Source organism: Spinacia oleracea, chromosome 6 (assembly GCF_020520425.1).
Source record: "Spinacia oleracea cultivar Varoflay chromosome 6, BTI_SOV_V1, whole genome shotgun sequence".
In the NCBI taxonomy this organism is placed as follows: Eukaryota; Viridiplantae; Streptophyta; class Magnoliopsida; order Caryophyllales; family Amaranthaceae; genus Spinacia; species Spinacia oleracea.
The window spans coordinates 113,699,136-113,720,071 of record NC_079492.1 but is presented as its reverse complement, the minus strand read 5'-3'; the positions used below and the strand labels follow the sequence as shown (position 1 = coordinate 113,720,071).

At 33.8% G+C, this 20,936-nt stretch overlaps 1 protein-coding gene and 1 long non-coding RNA gene across 7 annotated transcripts; one reads left to right on the top strand and one right to left on the bottom strand.

Moving 5' to 3' along the window:
• The first annotated feature begins 3,710 nt into the window (after positions 1-3,710).
• On the top strand, positions 3,711-7,489 carry LOC110785916 (cation/H(+) antiporter 25-like). The gene is made up of 3 exons (XM_021990433.2): positions 3,711-4,225; positions 4,495-5,499; positions 6,286-7,489. Exons 1-3 carry the CDS (start codon positions 3,995-3,997, stop codon positions 7,441-7,443), a joined length of 2,394 nt encoding a protein of 797 aa, XP_021846125.2. The 5' UTR covers positions 3,711-3,994; the 3' UTR covers positions 7,444-7,489.
• A 3,406-nt stretch (positions 7,490-10,895) lies between these two features.
• LOC110785902 (uncharacterized) lies at positions 10,896-19,367 on the bottom strand. 6 transcript variants are annotated; one of them, XR_008922890.1, is made up of 8 exons: positions 19,204-19,365; positions 17,060-17,238; positions 15,964-16,048; positions 15,744-15,874; positions 14,346-14,458; positions 13,490-14,268; positions 11,295-11,413; positions 10,896-11,123 (listed from the first exon to the last, which is right to left on the bottom strand). It is a non-coding gene; the product is annotated as an uncharacterized lncRNA (long non-coding RNA). The 6 variants fall into 6 exon arrangements; XR_002532724.2 differs by having other exon boundaries at positions 13,490-13,652; positions 13,755-15,874; positions 19,204-19,367; XR_002532725.2 differs by having other exon boundaries at positions 13,490-13,652; positions 14,099-15,874; positions 19,204-19,367.
• Between the last annotated feature and the right edge of the window lie 1,569 nt (positions 19,368-20,936).

Here is a 20,936-nt window from a genome sequence, read left to right as displayed (position 1 = left end):
TAATCATGTTTGTACTCTTAATTACAGTCATGTTGTTAATTATGTTTGTACTTCTAGTTACAAACATATTAGTAATCATGTTGCGTACTTTTAGCTACGTGCATGTCAAGGAAAGTAAACCAGTCTTATACTCTTAATTAAAATCATGTCAAGGAGGTTAGGTAAGGTTTAATTGTGCATTTATGTCACAACTCTCATGTTAATCTAATCATGTTGAGACAATTAATGAGGATTAATTAATTAATAAAAATCAAAGTGTTTCTTTGGTTACAAGTCTTTAAAGGATATTAAAAAGAATTTTTTTAATTGATTAAGTGTTGTTTGTTTTATTTAATTGAGTAGTTGAGCCAGCCTTTGAATTAAATATTGATAAAGTAAAGTGTAAGAGGATATGATTCAAAGGTCTTGGAACGTATATACCTAGAGTGACCATATTGGTGAGGTCCTTAGGCGTCGTCCTTTGGAAGTCGTTGTGCTACAATACGCTGCGCCATTTAATTATTTAGTTACTAATGCGCTAGAATTCCGTCACGGATACGTGACATAGATATCTTAATAATAACTTGGCAACCCCCATGCTAGTCCCTAGTGGAAACAAGTTATAAATGTGGTTCAAGCTTAATCCATTATTTCTAATTAAACTGAAGTAGAAGAGTTAGGAGTTGGTGTCAAGGGTTGAATCTTGTTATTTTATTATTCTATTCATATTGAATTGATTTTAAGGACGTGGATTGTGCATGTGATCTTATTTAATTGCTTGAGAGTGAAGCATGCTTAGTTTTAGATTGCTTTTAGCGCATATGTACTCGGCTTTGCTGATTACATGCTTCATATTATTTTTGGTCATGTCAATTCCGTAATGACCCTACGAAGATCTACCATTGCACTTGCTTTGTTGGTGAGTAGATTTTTAAAGTAGGATTAGTAGAGGGAGCTTGCAGGTAAAGTAATATCAGCATTTCAAGACTGAGAATGTTAAGTGTATTTTTACTTTCATAGTTCTATAAAATCTATTTTTAATAATGTCTAGAAAATATATTATAGTTAATGGATTTATTTAAAGTTGGATTTTTATAAGGCCTTAATGGTTCCAAATTGTAAGGAGGCCATTAACTATTTAATTTGGTTTGAAAGTTAGTTAATAGTTCCGCTGCGTTATTCTGGTATAGAGCATTAACCGTTATCACGGTGGCGGTAATATATATATACTTAAGTAATTCCTTTTATTTTACTCGAGAAAATAGTTTTAGAAAAGAAAGGAATTATTAGGGTGTCATATATACAATAAAGTATTAAAATTGCCATTGCAACAACATACATCTTTTGATACCACTTACACATTAATTTAAATTAACCAATACATATAGTTGAGTTCTTAAAAATACAATAAATAACTTTTTTTTCTCGAGAGGAGAGGGGGGCACGTGCCACCCTTGGTCATAAGGTAGTTCTGTCATTGCTAGTAGCACTAGTTTAATTTATGGCAAGATGGTTCTTATTTAAACTAGGGTGTATTTTGGGATAGTTAATTGATACATCTTTGTGTTTAAATTGACAAGGGATTAATGTGATCTTTTTAGTTTATAATTCTTCTCGTTTAATATTGTATGTTGCGAAATGGTTATAGTAATTGGCTTAGTTAGACTAATATTGGTCTAGTTGGATGTTAGTTGACATTAAGGAAGGATAAGGAGTACGACTACTTGAGTTCCTACAGTTAATATATCGAAGTTAATCTCGAAATTGATCAAAGTGATTGTATAATAATGGTCTAAAGTTTGTGTTCATCTTAGCTTGCTTGAGTTTAAAATGAGTTTTCTTGTATCAATTTTAACGATTAGGATAGGTTAGAAATATAGTACTATCGTATCAAGTAAACCCCCCCAAAACTGATGTAAATATACATTTTATAAATGCGTAGTATGTGATAGTATATTAATATACTCTAACTTGTAGGAAAAATAGATATGTTAGTTAAACTTGAGTGATACACAATAAATCCCCTTGAGGGATCAACCATCTCTCATCTTCAGAAGGTTGAGCATCATGCTCAAGGGTTGTCGTCTATTTCTACTCCTTCTTATTCCTCCTAGGGTTGTAGAAGGTTCTACCTGTAATATTGGTCTTGGTTAAAAGATCTGTATTTCTAAAATCCTTGGGTTTCTAGGGAGCTTGTTTCCTTAAACTAGCATTGCTTGAATCGGGTCTTCGACTCATGTTTCTATTTTACTTGATATGCATTATTACTCATGAGATGTTTACATTGTTCATCGTCTTTTTGACAATGTCATGGCTTCTGCAATTCTTGCACTAAAGCAACCTTCTGCTCTATGAATGATTTTATTTACTAGATGTTTCCTTCAACATACGCTGCTCTTCTAAATCAAGCGTATGTTGTCTCCTTCCGTAGGCAGGGGCCTTCACCGACTTGGTGGAAGCATTTATAGGGTCTTCGTTTCCTTCCTTGTTTTTAAGCATTCCTCTAGAAGATAAACTAGAAAACCTTTCAAGTGGCTGACCTTCTCGACTCGCATGGTATGCCCTTTTATTAATCTTGTTCCCATTGTCTTGCGACTCTAGAGTTTGTTTCTCAAATGTCCCTGAGACTATACTATTGTTGTTGTTTGGTGGGCAGGAACCCTTGTGACCACTCTTTGTTCTTTATCTTCTTCTATTACTTTCATATTATAGTATATAGATTTGATAAGTACATTCTCTATGTCTGTTGCAAATTTGAATTTGTTAGGTTGTTTCTTGGCCCTATGGTCAATCTGGGTGATTCAGAAAAACTTGCAGTTTTTTATATGCCTCTTCACCTTAATGTTTTTCCATCGTTGCTTCAAGGTTGGACTGTGCGTTTGAAAGAGGATGAGTTAGCTACTCTGAATTTTCTTCCTCTCTGTTCTCTTTCTAGAGTTTGGTTGGCTCCATCTTTGGTCTTCTCTGGTGGTCAATGTTTTCTGAAGCTTATGCAAGTTAATGTATGTCTTATTCTGGACGACGCTTGAATTTCTAACTCCAATTAGGCAGGGGTGGGTTGGGTGCATCAAGATCTGGTGTCTTTATCTATCACTTGGTGGAGGGGCATAAGCATGTATTATTAATTATTCTCTGTCAGTTGAATTTAAAGTTTGTGTTATGGATCTTCAAGTTTCTATTAGGAAATGTTACTCTGCTCTTCTGCTGTACACCAATTGTACATTTGGTCTGTCTTCTTTAGTGTCGTCTTCCTAATCCGGTTTCGGTTCTCTAGCTACTGGTGGATTTTCATTCTTTTTATTTAGTTATTGTGCGCAAGGTCTCTAGGGCGTATGTTCGGGATGCTAATGTTTTGGATGTTAAAAATCGACGTCATTAACTTATTTCACTTTTATTTTAGTTGTGTCCACTCTTTTATTTTGCTCAATTGTATCCCTTTTTAAAAACAATACTTGAATAAAATGAGGTCCATTATAGCCTTGTTTTAAAATCCTAAAAGTAAACAACCAAACACTCCTAAATTAGGCTAGTGATGCATAATATATATAATTAGCAACAACATAGAGATAATAAATAAAACTAATTAATTAAGGAAGTACAACTGTAAAAAGGTATGTATATCTCGCACATAATATGCTATCTTTGATATGTGATTGCTGTGATTGAGGTTTATGATTATTTAACTTAATGTAAAATGATTGTTTTTAATATCAATTATTTTCTTTCTTACTTCCCCTCTTTTTTCTTGTTTTTGTAGGCAGATTTTTTTTAAAAAGAGGGGAGTAAGTTTTCAATTTGTATTTTGTATGAACTCAATTTTTTTTCTTCTATCGCCATATTCTTATGATTTTACGTGTTCATATATCTATTATAATTCAAAATTATTATACTAATGGTCGTCATCAAGATTAGTGTTTATGATACGTATAAGAGTTGTAGTTGTGAGTAAAAGACAATTGAAATCAAATATTTTTCCCCTAATTGTCATCTTCACGAATTAAGTTAATTTGTGGTTATGGATTATAATTCATTCGAGCTGAATGAGTCCATTGGGACGAAGGTGGGTGATATTTGTCGACAACGTCGTAAAGACCCTCCCTTCTTAATATTTGAAGGTGGTTCTAATCCTCATGATTTCTCCTTCACTATTCTCCTCTTAGAAATGTCTATAGTTCTTATTTTAAGCCACCTCTTGCACTTTCTCTTGAAGCCTCTCAAACAGCCTAAAGTTATCTCCGGAATTCTTGTAAGTCTTCTTTTTTATGATTATGAATTTTTGATAAATTAAAGGATCTACTTTTAGTTGTTATCTTCAATACTTTAAAAGATGATTTTTTGATGGTGAACATACTTAACAAATTAATGAAGATAAATAGTAAGAAAAAAATATACTTATAATATATTATGTATGCATTGCAACTTTTTTGCTTAATCATGGTACTTTTCTCTTGAGATTAAATCATTCTGCATCACATTAATAAATATAATAAACTATGCTTGTGTCTATGTGTATAGGCGGGCATAATCATTGGACCTTCAGGTCTAGGTCAAAACAACACCTTTGCAAAGTATGTAACTCCGGCGAGCTCGCAATTTGTTATACAAAATATAGGTATTATAGGATTTATGTTATTCATGTTTGTAACGGGTGTGAAAATGGACCTAAATGTAATCTTCAAAGCCAGAAAAAAGCACTGCATAATTGCATCAGCTGGGATAATAATTCCCTACAATATCTTGTGGTTAGTAGCAATATGCATCCGAAAAGATATGGACTCAGATTTCGTACAATTTTTTGCGATAGTAAATATTACTTCAGCTATGATCGTCACATCTTTTCCAGTTATTTACACTATTCTAAAAGAAATGCAACTCTTAAGCTCGGAAATTGGACGTCTTGCCTTATCAGTAGGGATCATAAGTGACTTTGTCGGGGTAATTGCGATTGTTGCATTTGAAGCATATTGGCAAAAACACAACAAAATTAAGAGGTTGGTATGTTACTTGTTAACAATTCCCGGGGTTACTTTCTTAGTAATTTATGGCGTACCACATGTAATGCAATGGATTAAAAAGAAAACTCCTGAAGGTAAACCAATAGAGCAAAATTATATTATTGCTACTTTGCTTGGATTTTTTGTGATTGGATTCACTAGTGATTTTATTGGTGCTGCGATTGGAAATGGGCCTCTTTGGTTTGGGTTAGCGATACCTGATGGACCCCCAATAGGGGCAACTATTGTGGATAAGAGTGAGTTTATTATGAACGAAATATTTATGCCATTTGCATATGCTACCATTGGCGTTAAAATAGATGTGTTTGCAATGACCAAGTTTTGGACTTACATAACTCCCATATTTACTTTGGCATTTGTTGCCATTGTAACGAAGATGGTTGCGATTGTTATGGCGGCTCGATTTTTGGACATGTCTTATAGGGATTCACTTACTTTGGGATTAATGCTCAGTCTCAGAGGCCAATTGGAATTTTTAATGTGTCTTCATTGGATGGATTTAAAGGTACTATTTAATATAAAAAATAAAGATCATATGATTCTTTGGGAGACTTTATAATAATAAATTGTGTTTACTAAAGTGAATTTAAATTAAATCACTATTTTTTAAGGAGAATTCTTTATGGTTTATAAATAATTGGTCATTAGAGGGATTTTCAAATGATTCCTATAGTAGATAACAGCTACTCATTTAATTTCAATCTCAAGTTACTCTCACCAATTTGATATGCATAGAATTTTAGAAAAAAAATATTGACTTGATATTTTATTGTGTATTAGTTGATAAATACTATGTTTTTATAGTTAATTAGTAAGTAACGTGGGTCATTTTTCCTTGAAGGGTGTGAGTAGGGGTATTTTTTGTATATATTTTTATAGAAATAACTAAGTAAAGTAATTTAGAAAAACGTAGGAAATAATAATAAAAACTTAGTGATATCATGCAACTTTAAGAGGTAGTGCCAATATGAGCCCAAATAAAAATAATAAGGCGTGTAATATGGAAGTGAGTGTGAAATTTAGGTGGTTAAAGTACTAGGGAGTGGATGTAATACCTAGGAACGAATTCAATCTACGTCATTTCCTTTCTAGGTATTACATCCACCCTTAATACTTTAACCTTATACTTAACTTATGTTGTTAAATAAATCTCATTAGCGACAACTCATTTCAAATTAAAAAAAAAAACTAATGTTCGATTTATGTACGTAGTTGTTATGTTTTATTTAATCTAATTTCAAGTTGTTATCTATCAATCTTCTTCATGTGATATTTGAATATGTAAATGCAGATTATACAGACGCCAGCTTTCTCAATGCTGGTGACTTTGTCAATTGCAGTGACATTCATAGTTAGTCCATTAATCAACTTCCTTTATGATCCAACAAGACCATACATGATCAACAGAAAAAGAACTATACAACACACAATGCAAGAATCTGAACTTCGAATCCTAGCATGCATATACGATCAAGAGAGTGTGGCCAGCCTGTTTAGATTGCTGGACTTTGCTAATTCAACAACTAGAAACCCATTAAAAGTTTTCACGCTATACCTTATCGAGCTCCTGGGTCGAGGCGCTCCCCTTTTCATTGATCACACAAAGTCGCATGATGAGTATTGGGATAATAACAATGAGGTCGTTCACAATGCAATCAAGCTCTATGAAAAGGCTCATACAGGCCGCATTACAATGGAATTTTTTACAAGCGTTACTCCTCATCATACCATGTACCAAGACATATGTGAGATTGCCTTGTCAAACAAAGTAGGATTTATTATTTTACCCTTCCATAAGAAATGCATTGAAGATGAGAATGATTTTTCAACTTCCATACATAGGCCAGGAGTGCAATCTGCAAATGATAACACTTTAGCTCATGCACCTTGCTCTGTGGGAATTCTAGCATGCAAGAGTGTTGCTACATGGGGATCATTTCAAAATAGAGCAAGCAACAATATCCAACGCCAGTTCGCAATACTCTTCCTTGGTGGCTCTGATGCCCGTGAGGCCCTCTCCCTAGCTGACCGTATGATGGAACATTCTGATGTGTCATTGATCGTGGTTCGATTTTTGACATACGAGTTTAAAGGGGATGATGTGTTAGAGAGGAGGATGGATGATGGGGTGGTTATTTCATTTTGGGTAAAAAATGAAAGGAACGAAAAATTAACGTACAAGGAGGTTGTTGTGAACAATGGTTTTGAAACGCTTTCGTCTATACAATCATTGAACCATAGTTTTCCTATAGATCTCTGGATTGTAGGGAGGAAACATGGAATTAATCCGATTTTGTTAGACGGTTTATCAGAATGGAGTGATAATCCCGAATTAGGAGTATTAGGCGACTTTTTGATATCAACGGATTTTAACACCACAGGATCTGTGTTGGTTGTGCAACAACAAATATTAAGAGATCAAGAGGCTAATCATTGCACTTGTTTGTAGTTTGGATTTCGAATCTAATTAAAATTTCCATAGAAAATTGATTACTTATTCTGTGCAATAAATTGTGAATTATTTTGAATAACTTACTTTTGCTGAAATTGTATTTCTAAACTTCTATAAACTTATATTTGGTGAAGTAAATCAAATTACGTTGAAACAAAAATCCTAAGGCCAGATGAAATAACTTCAAATAAGTTCAACATATATAAGTTTTTTTCACCAAAATTATCAGTGAAAATAAGTTCATGTAATTTTAGATAAGTTCATATAAGTTCAGATAAGTTAAATTTTGCCAAAGTCAGGTGAACCATACAAAGCTAAATATTTTTAAATTTTATTCATACAAGAACCCTTAATCTATACCTAGTATTTAAAAACATCAACCATATTGCCACGTATCCCATCCTTACAACGCCTCCTAAAAAGTAAAAGAAAAATTATTGGATTCTTCAATTTTATCATGGCTTCTCACCTTCCCAATCACTTTTATTTTCTTCTTCTCTAGCAGTTTCAAATATATATTTAAGAGTTTATCCTACTCAACTAGTATCGCCTTATTAATTCCCTTTAGTAACATAACTCTCCCAATTAAGTTTGTATTATCTTCTTTTCATTTACAACTTAGTTTTTTTTAGTTTTTTTATGTTATTTTAAAAAAATGCGAACTCTTTTGCCAAACCCGAAATAAAACCAATCACCCCATAAGGAAGATACTGTAAATAAACCTTTGGGTGGCACTCTTCATAAAAACTTCGGGAACACACAAAAGCTAACAAACTAGCCTATGAAATAAACATTTACATCATTTACAAATTAACGTAACTCTAGTCTTTATTGAAAATTGTACTATTTGGATAGTCATTTCTATGCTTGAACTTGAGATATGCATAAATCCTTGATTTCTTGCCTTCCAACTCCAGTAATCAGAAGTTTGCACTATGGCAATTATTTATTTTTTCCTCCATCTTGAGCCTTTGAGTCCTCACCTGACCCAAGTGATCATCTTGTCAGTTCTCTGGGAATGAAACACTCCCAACTAGTTCATAGCCTAATGCTAACATTTTTTGTATTCACAACTACCAAAAGGATGATTTAGAGTCCTGGAACTTTGACCACAAATAACACAAGTACCAGAATCAAAGGCAACACAAATGTTGTATGATCGCGATCTTGTTTGCAGTTTGTCTAGAATAAGCAACCACATAATTAACATTTTCTTTGAAAAACACCTATATCCCAAGTTCTATAAGACTAGTTAACAATATGAGTGGGATATTAAATAACTATATAAGCCTCAGAGATGGAGTGTTTGTGAGAAGTATTCAAATTCTGCATAATACTCTGATTCAACTATTGTTTCACCTTTATAATGCATTTCCAACTACAAATAACAATGTGTATTCTAACTTCACCAATCAATATTCTTTATATGTACTTCATGCACCAACTTAACCTAAAGGGCGTATATTTCTTTGGAGCAACGTTTAGCCGTATTCCACAAAACAACATTCTTGATCCTTAAGCCCCATGCTTTCTTAGGATCACATAACTTTCCCATTTCTCAAGCATTTATATTTCAGATTTCACTGTAACTTTTGTTTATCTTCAATTATCTTTTTAAATTCCCTTAAATAAATTTATGAATTATCTAACTAAAAATTGAGAACTTCTATTATAATTATGATTTTTGGACAACTTGAAATTAGTAGGAGGATGAGCATGCTCATGAAATCCAGTATCAAAATATTGGTGATAATGTACTAAATTTTCTCTTTCCCTTTCCTTTCTCCCATTGAATTGCAGCTCCTTTATTTTTTTACTTTCTAAATCAGGCCAGAATAATTACAACTTTAATTTCTCACTTTCTAAGTTTATAAATTTGGCCAGTATCATTTCAGTCATATATAGTAGCATCATTTTAGCTTTCCATTTTGTTTAATGACTTATTCAAAGTTAGTTACTATTATTTAGAAAAATGTGATAGTTAACCGTAACATAGGATGCTAATAAATTAAGTTAGTGGTTGTTACTGGTTTATTAGTCTTATGCATTACACTACCTCCGTTTTGTAATACTTACATCGTTGATCATTCAGGCACTATTTATTAACAAATTTTGATAAATTTTCTTTCACTATTATGTAAGAAACACCACAATCAAGTGAGATCATGTTAAATTCATTTCAATGTGAAGATTCTAAATATCAACTTTTTAAAAAAATTACTTTTACACAATTCGAGATATTAATGTACAAAGATGCATGTTGGAATATGTAACAAAAGATGATACAAGTATTGTGAAACGGAGGTAGTAGTAGGAAGAGGGATTATGCTTCCATACTTTTTTTTAGTATTTTTGGTTAAGCAGTTTTACTATTTAAGTGGCATTTTGTGTACTTCAGCTCAATTCAATTAAATGAAATAATTTTCATCTGACTTCTTTTCTTACCCTTCTTAGTTACTTCAACATTGTGGTAACAGAGTTATTACTAGGTTTCCGTTCACAAAACACAAAACATTAAAGAAAAAGAAAAAGAAAAGACCAAGTAAGAGAGATAAAAAAAAACCTAGTCTTTATCCTGTGTGAGAAACCGATTGCGAAGAACACAAATGTAATACCTCGCCCTTTATGAGTTATTTACTAAGCATACTTAGTCTCAAATAAAACAAACTTAAATTTATTACCACCTAAACAAGGATTTAGAAAACATAAATTATAATCTGGAAGCTTTTAGAAGAAATAATACATCCCATTAATGAATCCGCGAATGACTTTAATTATATTCATTTTGAAACATATAAGACCTTTAGAGAACTCTAGGCACTTTCAACCAGTAATTCTACTCGATATTCGCTACCTGCAAAACAATTTAACTTTGCTCCCACCAGGAAAGGTTCATATGTGAGTACACACGGTCCAACCTGAAATACTTTTCATAAGTGGATAAAATTATTGTTTTGATTTTGTTTAAGGTTTGTTGCTTAACTTATGTAAATCCAAAATTATAAAACAAACTTACTATCTTGTTAAAACAGATCACTACTACAAATCATCACTTGTGCCACGGTAATCACCGTGGCGCAAGTAGAAAATTTCTGTGGCTATGCTATGTAGCCACGGAAATTTTAGTCTGATACTCCCGTGGAACAAGTGGCCGTGGCAAGAATTTTGCCATAGGAAAAACATGGTTGTGGCAAAATTAATTTTTTTGGCCACGGGAAAACCCGTGGCAAATTATAGTATTTTTCCACGGAAAAAGTTGTGGCAAAATGTGAAAACTCGTGGCGAGGAGTAATATCATGTGGGAAGTAATATCCTATAGCCACGAAAAAAACCGTGGCAAGAATACAACATTTGTGGCTAAAAACTCAATTAGCCACATACATTAATTATTTATAATCTGTACTGTGTATATGTTCCAATAAATCAAGAAAATTCAAAACTAACAATAATAGTCTTAAGCAAAAACTTTCATTGATTTCATAATTGTTACCACAAAAGTATTTGCATAAAACAAAACACCAATTTGTTTACAGAAAATAAGTCAATGTTATTTTGTATCTCTAAAATCTCTAAAATCAAAATACAGTAGTTAACTTCCATAATATCAAAGACATCCACAATATTTTGCTGCTCCATATAATTTGGCTATTTTCCTTAGTATACATACTTCACTTTACCTACAAATACAAACAAAAACCATAAACATTGTTATACCCATCAGAGACGACGAATAAGATTAAAATTAAGAATAAAATTTTGAATACAATTAAGATTAAAATAATTTCATCATCTATTTCAATTTGGAAGAGCTCTTATGCTGGGAATTATAACATTCATCTGGATCCCACCTTCGGTTAACGTCTTTAATGGTACCAGCAAACACTAAATCATTTTCTGAACTATGGAATAGGTGCTTAATACTGCTACGAGGGAGGCATGGCTACACTTGAAGATTTGGGAACAGTTGCTGGACAAACAAGGGAAAAGCAAATTATGCAAAGAAACTAATAAGGCTAATATGATAAAAAAAAACACTAGAGCTCACAATTATGAATAAATTCTGCATGTGAAAATATAACAACATAATGCAATCAACTTGCGAAAAGATAGATTAAAATAGCATGAGACACCAGTAAGATTCATTTGTCTATTTTAGTTTTTTGACTCTCTCTAGATATATTATAATTTTTGGAGTCCATTATCATTATCTTGTAAGAAGGGATATTAGTGGATTCTGTGAAGCGTGAGCGGAATGTGGTGTAGTCTGGTTCTGTCTCCTGTGCATGGAGTTGAATATCATTCTTGCCAAATAGAGAAATATTGGTTAATTTTCTTAGTATGTTAGCTTTCAATTGATACTTCTGTAAATACCTTGAGATGGTCAATATATTCCTTCCCTGTCTAGCACTTGGAAGTTGGAACACTTGGAAGCATGTATCGGGTAATTATTTTATGAACTTCTGTTCAGAAAATATCTGGAAGTTTGCACTTTAGTTAGTAGATTGATATTGTTTGACCTCAAGGTTTTATGACTTAACCTGGCAAGTGCAACTATACCAATTAGGTAGTTGGTGATTGGTTGTACAACCAGGTTGGTGAAAGGGCCGGTGAAATCATACTGAACATGTGAACAAACAAGATATAACATAACTTTGGACTAAATGGTACCATCTGAAGCAGTTGTCTCTGAGGAAAGATCGAAGAAAGAACGGCAAGCAAAAAAAAATCAGTTGGAGGCGCCTGTTGCTAGCGAAGCTAGGAATAAAAGGAGAAAAGTGGAAGATTCTCAACCAGGACACAGTAAATGAGATAAGAATCTTGGCATTGAAGAGTTCAGTATGCTCTACACCTCAAAACCAAATCACTTCAAGTTCGTTATGCACGCCTATGGGTCATTTAGGTCGATATAGGTCATTTATGGCCAAAATTGGCATTTTTTATCCCAACTACCAACAAACGAACCTACTTCCACATTCTAACCCTTTTTCATGATTCATATGATTAGTTATATGATTATAAGACTCATTTTAAGTTCGTTATGCACGCCTATGGGTCATTTTGGTCGATATAGGTCATTTATGGGAGCGAAAACAGCTTTCATAGTCAAAATATGACATGTAAGGATCGAAAGAGCCTTAAATGTGCATAAATTGACCAAAGTAGATGAGAATAAGGATTGAAAACCTAATACTAAGTATATTAAACATGTAAAGGGTTAATAATTCCTATTTTGGTTCATGAGTTAAGAGTTGGGAGCGAAAACGACTATTTTTTTCAAAATATGACATGTAAGGATCGAACGAGCCTTAAATGTGCATAAATTGACCAAAGTAGATGAGAATGAGGATTGATAACCTAATACTAAGTATTTTAAACATGTAAAGGGTTAAGAATTCTTATTTTGGTTCATTAGTTGAGAGTTGGGAGCGAAAACTCCTGTTTTAGTCAAAATATGACAGGTAAGGATCACATCTTATCTCCCTCTTCCTAGTCCCTTCTACTTTTTTCTTTCCTTCGATCAAAACATTTGGCCTCTCATACAAATATACTATCTTCTCAAGGAATATGCTAACTTATCCTTAGATTTAGGCAAAGCCAATAACAGTAACGGTATAACATGCCAATAAAACATTTTCTTAATGCCAATGGAGCATTTATTTCTTCATTCAAGTACAGAGAACAAGTCAAGACCACATTACTTGTTAATTCTACAATCACATAAATCATCATAACTAGCATTCGATGTTTTGATCAGATCAGTTTCTGATCTACTACTGCTGATCTGATCAGCAGCAGATCAGTAGCTGATCAGAGACTGCTCAAATCAGCTGCTGATCTGCTGCTGATCTGATCAGCTTTTGATCTGCTGCTGCTGATCTGCTGCTGGTTAGATCAAAAGCAACGCAACCACAAAAGTAGAGCTAGTTTCTGTGAACACTCCAGGAGGTTGGTAAATGACATTATGATCAAGTTCTAACCCACATAACATCAGTAGAATGACTTTTATTTAATTGATCAACATGGCAGTTAAGAGTTTGTATACCTTGCCATCAGAACCGGCAGAAAACACCCTATCGTGGGAAGGGGCAGCAGCTAAAGCGTACGAATCGCCTTTGTGAAGGGAATGAGCCTGCAACAGTGTTCCATGCTTAATATCCCAGAACTGAACACTGTCAGTACTATCAGCACTCACAAGAACAACACACCTAAACAAAACAACTTTGAGTAAGATTCAAGGTAAATATGCCGCTTGAAAAAATCACAACAACGAAATAAAAATGATCAGTGTTTGCAAAAATTATTCTTACTTCATATTTCCTCCACCCAATGATATATTTACTAATTGTAGTTCCATTAATACTTTCTCTGAATACTCCTGTTACACTTACCAGAAGCAAGTCTAAGCTGGGTAGATTTTGTTGTAGTTGTTAGAAATATTATGCATAAAGGAAGCAACTCACTTACAGGAACACACACAAAATGACTAAATCTTCCTCTTTTTTATTGGTTCTGGGCATTGATAGTATAAGAAAGATGCTAATTTGACTCATTATAGACTTTCTACATTATGCTTACTTGTTACTCTCTTACACACAACAAGCCACACACAAGAAAAATGAACGCTTTGGTTGACCAAGAATGACTATAACACCTTAAATGCACACAATGTTGACAGTATTCTTCTCATTGCCGGATACATCAGAACTAATGCAAATTCATAGAAGGGATTGTCGATCACACCCATCACCCAACTACAGCCATCACGGTCCACTGATCGGGAGCTGATTTAGCTTTTGAACGCGTTGTTATTCCTACAACGCTCTTCACATGATAGACAGTCAGCTCTTGAGAGTTACATACAGTAACTCTGCGAATACGTTTAGGATAAGAATTCAAACCTGAATCAAATGACCTTGAACAAAGTTTTTTGCCAATTCAACATGCCTGGTAGACAGCAAAAGAGCCAAAGCAGTTGTAGTAACTTTAATTTGGTATGATCCCTGTACCTCACCTACAGAAAGTTTAGTTAGTGGAAATACAACTATGAAGAGCTATCAATAACCATTACCAAGTCATACAGATAGATAAAGGTACATTCTAGAATGCCGGACACATGCTTTCAGACTAACTAGTGTGTAAGGGTAACATAGATGGGCAGCGAGCCAGTTATTCACAACAGTGCAGAGACAGATACAGAACAGAAGAAGGATGCACCTGCATGTCACCTAGTCAGCTAAAGAATAAGCAACACAATCAATCACCGCTGTGTTATAAATAAAAAATTATTTCCAAAGAGATGATTAGTTCTAGCAACATTCATGTCTTTAAGAGGTATCCACGATTCCAGATGCAATGAATCCTTCTCCCGGAAGGAAATAGGGTCACCGAGGAAGAGAGAAGAATCAAGAACTACCACACTGTAAGCAAAAGAAATTCAGTGATTTTAAATTTCGTTGAACACTGGTCAATTACAGCAATTCTTTACGGATGTAAATTGCTGTAAGGATAGTCAGGTGATAACTGATTACTAAAAAGTACATAAATAAGGGAAAAAAACACCCTATAAAAATCCTATCCAGGGGGAAAGCTCAAGATACCTCGATCAACCTAGACGGCTAGACTCCTCACATTGTGTGTGTGTGTACCTGTTCCAGCTTATAAGAAAATACTTATTTTAACTTCAATTCTTTTGCTTTAGTTCACTGATTTTGTTTGATTGTTCTGGTATGTTAATTGATAAATGTTATAGGTTTAATTATCAAAATTTGACTGTACATCATCTACAAAACTCTTTATCTCGTGATTGGCTTATTGTTAGATTTTATACATGTATTGTCTCAAAATATTACATTTGGTATGTGAGACTAGCATAAACTTGATGATTTGATTCTATAGGTTTGTTGATAAGTGAGTTTTTTTTATATACACTGGAAGTAAGTTTCTATATGGATTTTTACTTCCTTAACTCATTCCTAAATTTTAACTCTGTCCTTATCAATTACTCTAAAACTCTTTTTTCTTTTTCTTTGTCATTCAAATCAATCTTTGTTACCTTTGATCTGCCTCCCTCAATCGAAAAAAAAAAAAAGACAAGCTTGAATTTCTTTCATCACTCTTTTACATGAGCACCTGAACATATTAAAGATCACAAGGAGCAATTCTTGTAGCATGTATAGACTGCTGGAACACTTCTATTTATAAGCTCTGATGGACCACTAACTCGGTGCAAGTCTCTTGGTATCCACTGTGAAGCACTATAAACTACGGTTTTCAATTCAATAAACTGATGAACGTACCAGTAGTTGTAGCCAGTAAGCATTTTTGTCAAGAGGCCAGTTCTTATTTGTTGTATGGAAAGTGTGCACCTTATCATTCCCTCATAATCTTTGCCTCGCTTCCTCTTTCCTGGATGATAATCTTGATCATGCTGCAAAATAATTTATAGCTCCAAAACTTTAGCAATATCAACATAGTTGCTAACTACAACAAAACCATAGGACTGAGAATTACACTTACACCTAAGACTTTGCAGCATTATTCCCCAATCCATATAAAAATTGGTCATGTCCACCACTTTATCTTGTGCTCATGTTCCCCAATTCTGCCATGATCAGAACCTGATGTCAGCAAAGTATTTGATCACGAACTGTCAAACATTTAAGACTATGTATGAAATCAGGGTGTTTCCAGAAGCATGTGTTACACATACATTATACACATAAAGATCAGAGTAGGTCTTCCTTAAGACATACAAAGCGTTGAGAACACAATAAACAAATCAAATTTGTGATGGCCTAATCTGTGTAATGTTAGTCATTACTAATCAGTTCTGATGTCTACTTTTATTAAATCAGTTTGTGGTTGTTTTTAAATTTTTAAACTGATGCTGCTGCACTCTATTTTTTGCTCTTCTCCTACTAATTGCCATGGTTGTATGTGTTGTAGAAGGAAATTCAGAAAATAATGGTAGCAGGACCAACACTATCCCATGTACATCAGTACAAGTACTTATTTTTCATCTATATTGTTTTTGGTTTTATTTTTACTTTCCCCTGCCATGATCGATATTAAACTTTTCTTTTGCTTCTTTATATAGAAAACAAATATTCAGCAGTTGATCTCACCCAAGTCTTGCTTCTTAAGTAATTAGTTGTTTGAGGAAATGATACAGATATTTTGTACAGACCCCAAGTAGCTACCTAAAAACTCATCCAACAATATCTGAACCAAACCAAATCTCCTGTCAAACCACTACCCTACATTGTTCATTACTTCTTTTACAAACCTCAATTTTCCAACCAACAAAAGTGAAATCCTAACCATAGAATCAACAGAAACTCCAAGATAACATTTACAAGCTCACAAATCACATTGCACATTGCACATTGCACATTGCATACACTAAAAACAAAAAACGAGGGACTGTGCAAATATGAAGTTCGTCCGCGTATATGCTTGTAAAAAAATGGATGATAGCTAGCAGAGTTTCCATATCCTTAGTTATATCCCAGCATAACTTCCTAAACATCATAACATATGTCGAGAAAATATATGTCAATACCAATTACCAATTCAGGGAAATAAAAAATTATAAATTATAAAAAACCAGTACCAATAAAAGAACATTATCGCAGAGTCAAGAAGCTCCAAAAGAAACATCTTTCCAGATTCAATGGCAGAACGACTCTCATTAGTTTCTCTTCCGGACGCAGCCATCTTAACTACCTCGGCTAGCTTGTAACAGAGCACAGCAACAGAAACTCGAGCATATAATTCGATATTAATATAAGCCTGGGACAAAGCCAAGTAGCAATATCACATCATCAGTTGATAAACATGAGATAATATTAATTCATTTAAAATAAATAATTAGGCAAAAGGAACTAAATAAGCTGAGAAGACACTCCAGAGTACAAACTAATGAAAAATATCGATTGCCAATTACATTGAACACCAATCAAACCCAAATTGAGAAATGCATCCATAAAAAGATTATCCTCTTTAAACCTTAGAAAATTATCAAACATAAACTATCAAACAAACAAAAATCACAAATTTCGAACAAACCAAAAATTCGGAACTTGAGGAGAGAAATTTGAAAAAGCTCAAATCGAACTCAATTGAAGTCATTGTCGGTCGAGTGGAGAGAATTGCGCAATGGTGGTTCTTCTTGTCGAGGTCGTCGCCGGTGGAGTGGAGATAAATGCGAGATTGGTGCGAGTACTAGAGCAGCGAAGATGGAGAAGATGGAGAAGATGAGTAGTGCGCGGGAGTAGCAAGAACAAAGGGGAAGCAGCGACAAAGGGGAAGCAGCGAGCTAGGTTTCAAATTAAAACCCCAAAAGATGCGCTTCCAAGGATTTAGGAGGGAAAAGTTTTATTTATTTATTCTTGTTTTAATTTTTTTCAGTCAAAGGATGCCCTTGTTAAATAAGGGCCACCTTTAACTAGCCACCTTTGATGTTTTTTCCTCTAGTGTATGCTAATTAGTCTCCAAGTACCTAGGTCTTACTCCTCTCTTTTAAAACAGTCTTTATTATAGAACAACATAGGATGAACATACACAACCATACCTATAATCAGTTCCTAAAATAATGCAACAAAAGATGAACATTGAACATGAGATGCCTAGAACATACTCCATAGAAATCAATGAAATTGATCACCAGAAAAATATTTAATACCTAAATAGTTGTTAAACAGATGAGCATGTAACTACCACATATCCAACTGTCACACATTGATGCAACCAATGCACTTGGAGTAAGCCCCCATGGGTCATACGGATACTAAGGATCAAGCACTCTTAACAGTCCACAACCCCTACTTGTGGAAAGACAGCAAATGAACCTAAAAGAAAAGGTTATATACAACCTATCAAACTAAAACAAACAGACTACTACGAATTGCACCAAACTACCTAAAGAAAACTCCTAATAAGACAAACACCTAGAACAAACTAACCCACCACACACAAAAGAAATCGCACCCTTCTAAACTAACAGCAGGAAGCTGCAAAATAACATCAAGGAGAGCCTGCTACTACAGTCTCCAATCACACATTCAAACGATAACAGCCAAAACCCAAATTGCAAGTTGCAAACTAAAACCTACAGATACCAGAACCAGCAGTATACCTACAGCATTGCACCAGCCCAACAGCTCCAAAAATAATCCCCACCAGTTAAACATACGTCTACAAGAACTCTAGCCTTGCAACTCCAAACATAAACCCCAAATAACATCACCAAGTCAAAGCAAGAATATCATTACCCAAACCTTTCCTTATTTATATTAGCTCTTAAACTTCAAAATTTCAAAGCAGCAGATCACCTAATCATGTAATTTTAACAGCTACTTATCCTACATAATAACCAAATCCAGTAATTTGGAATAATAACCCAATTCCTATAATCAGCAAATTTAGTAATTTTTCATCATCAGAAATTTAGATTATCATCAGCAATTCAAAATTTGATCAATTAATAACAACCAAATCAGTACAACAAAATAGGTAAAATATGAAAAATAGACAATCAATAGAAAAATTGAAATACGGTAAGATTGAATTCAATACTTTGTATATAAAAAAACAACCGCGTAATTGAAATACCACATGATTTAGATCAGGATTAATGTCTGATAGAAGAAAAGAGCGTAGTAATTCATTGAGAATTAAGCACGGAAGAGAAGCATCGGGAGGGTGGAGGAGGTGAGAGAAACAGGCGAGAAGTTGAAGCTAATTTAGGGAAAATACCTAGGCGGAGAATCGGTGTTGATTTCGCCGTTGTTCTTGAGCAGCAGCGATAAGCCTTGAAGGTTTCTTTGCGGTGTATCGGTGTCGCCTTATAAGGCTTTCTCACGGTTTTAGGGAATTTGCAGTTGAGAACAGAGATGAATAGTAGAGTGCGCTCACCAAATAATTCCCGCTTATGAAAATTAATGTGTGTTTTTTTTTAGATAAAAAAATATTTTAATTTTTAGGACAAATTGTTTTTTACCACCTATAAAAATCGAAAAATTGTTTTTTACCACCTAAAAAACTAAAACTCGTATTTTACCACCTAAAAAAGAATTAAAACTTGTTTTTTACCACATAAAAACAAAAAAGTAGATGCAACCTTTATGTGTGGCTACCTAATTCAATTTCTCTCCAATTTTTTACACTCCCTTTATGAATTTCTTTAACTCTTTCACCCCTCTCTCTTTATTTTCATTAAATTTTGTTAATTTTATGAATTAATAATGGTGAAAATTATGTGAATTCATGGAAAATAAGAAAGCGGGGGAAGAGAAGAGTATTAAATACATGAAATAGTGGAAGAAAAGAACATATATGAAATATTACCGTTATTGTGCCCCCCACATAACATTTTCATCTACTTTAATTTTTCAGGTGGTAAAAAACAATTTTTTAAAATTGTTTAGGTGGTAAAATACAAGTTTTAGTTTTTAGGTGGTAAAAAATAATTTTTCGATTTTTTTAAGTGGTAAAAAATAATTTATCCTAATTTTTATTAGCCACGATAATAATTTTGTGGCAAAATTCGTGGCACAAGCGTATGTTTGCCACGAATGTATTTTTCCCGTGGCATAAATGTTGTTGTCATTCTTAGTTTATTAGTGAATGACTGAATGTTATTTTCCCGTGGCAAGATGTAAAATTGCCACGAGTTTGAAATTCCCGTGGCATAATTCGTTCCACAAGTGATGATTTGTAGTAGTGGATCCACTCAATGAAAATCACTCCTGAATCACTTTAAAAACTTTTTGTCATCAAATAACATTGTTTTTATAAATATTAGAAAGGAAAATAATATTAAAAAAACAACACTTAAATTCAAATCCATGACCTTACTATGCCACTTATGGTACATGTAAAACACTATACCAAAATTTTCAGAAAGAGATGAGAGACGATGTCTCCCCTAACGTTAACTCATAACTAATCACACTTGTTTCTTAAGTATACTTTACATTCCATGCTATTTGCTCAAAATATGATTCAACAATTATTAGACCTGCAGGTCATTCTTGAAACAACCTCGCTAGACCAATTCTGTTATAATATGTAACTATTAAAATTAAATCACAACATAACAACTTTGAAGTTGGGGAAAGTGAACACGTATAGAGGAGGGTCACCACGACCGACTGTCTCTAAACTGTGGGGATCGTCACCCTCCTATTTACATTATGCTTGCAAGACTAACCAGGATGTCCTTTAAAAGCTACGAGCATTTAACTCGCCTGCAATATGACATCCACAAGTATTTAACTCGCTTACAATGCGTCAACTACGAGTATTTAACCCGCTTGCGAAACAACAACGACAAGTGTAATACTTGCCTTCAAATTATAAGTTGTTCACCACTAACGCATGCGAGCATCATGCAACACGTACACAACTACTTTCCCTACTTCGAAATTAATGTATACAAATTCATTCTCAAACGTCATTTCCTTTCCTCAATCATGTATTGGTTATTT

Bases quoted from the DNA above. Each gene is read 5' to 3' on its own strand.
- LOC110785916 (XM_021990433.2), top strand. From the start codon at position 3,995: ATGGATTATAATTCATTCGAGCTGAATGAGTCCATTGGGACGAAGGTG. The intron at 4,226-4,494 runs GTAAGTCTTCTT...CTATGTGTATAG, and splicing joins AAGTTATCTCCGGAATTCTT to GCGGGCATAATCATTGGACC. The intron at 5,500-6,285 runs GTACTATTTAAT...ATGTAAATGCAG, and splicing joins TTCATTGGATGGATTTAAAG to ATTATACAGACGCCAGCTTT.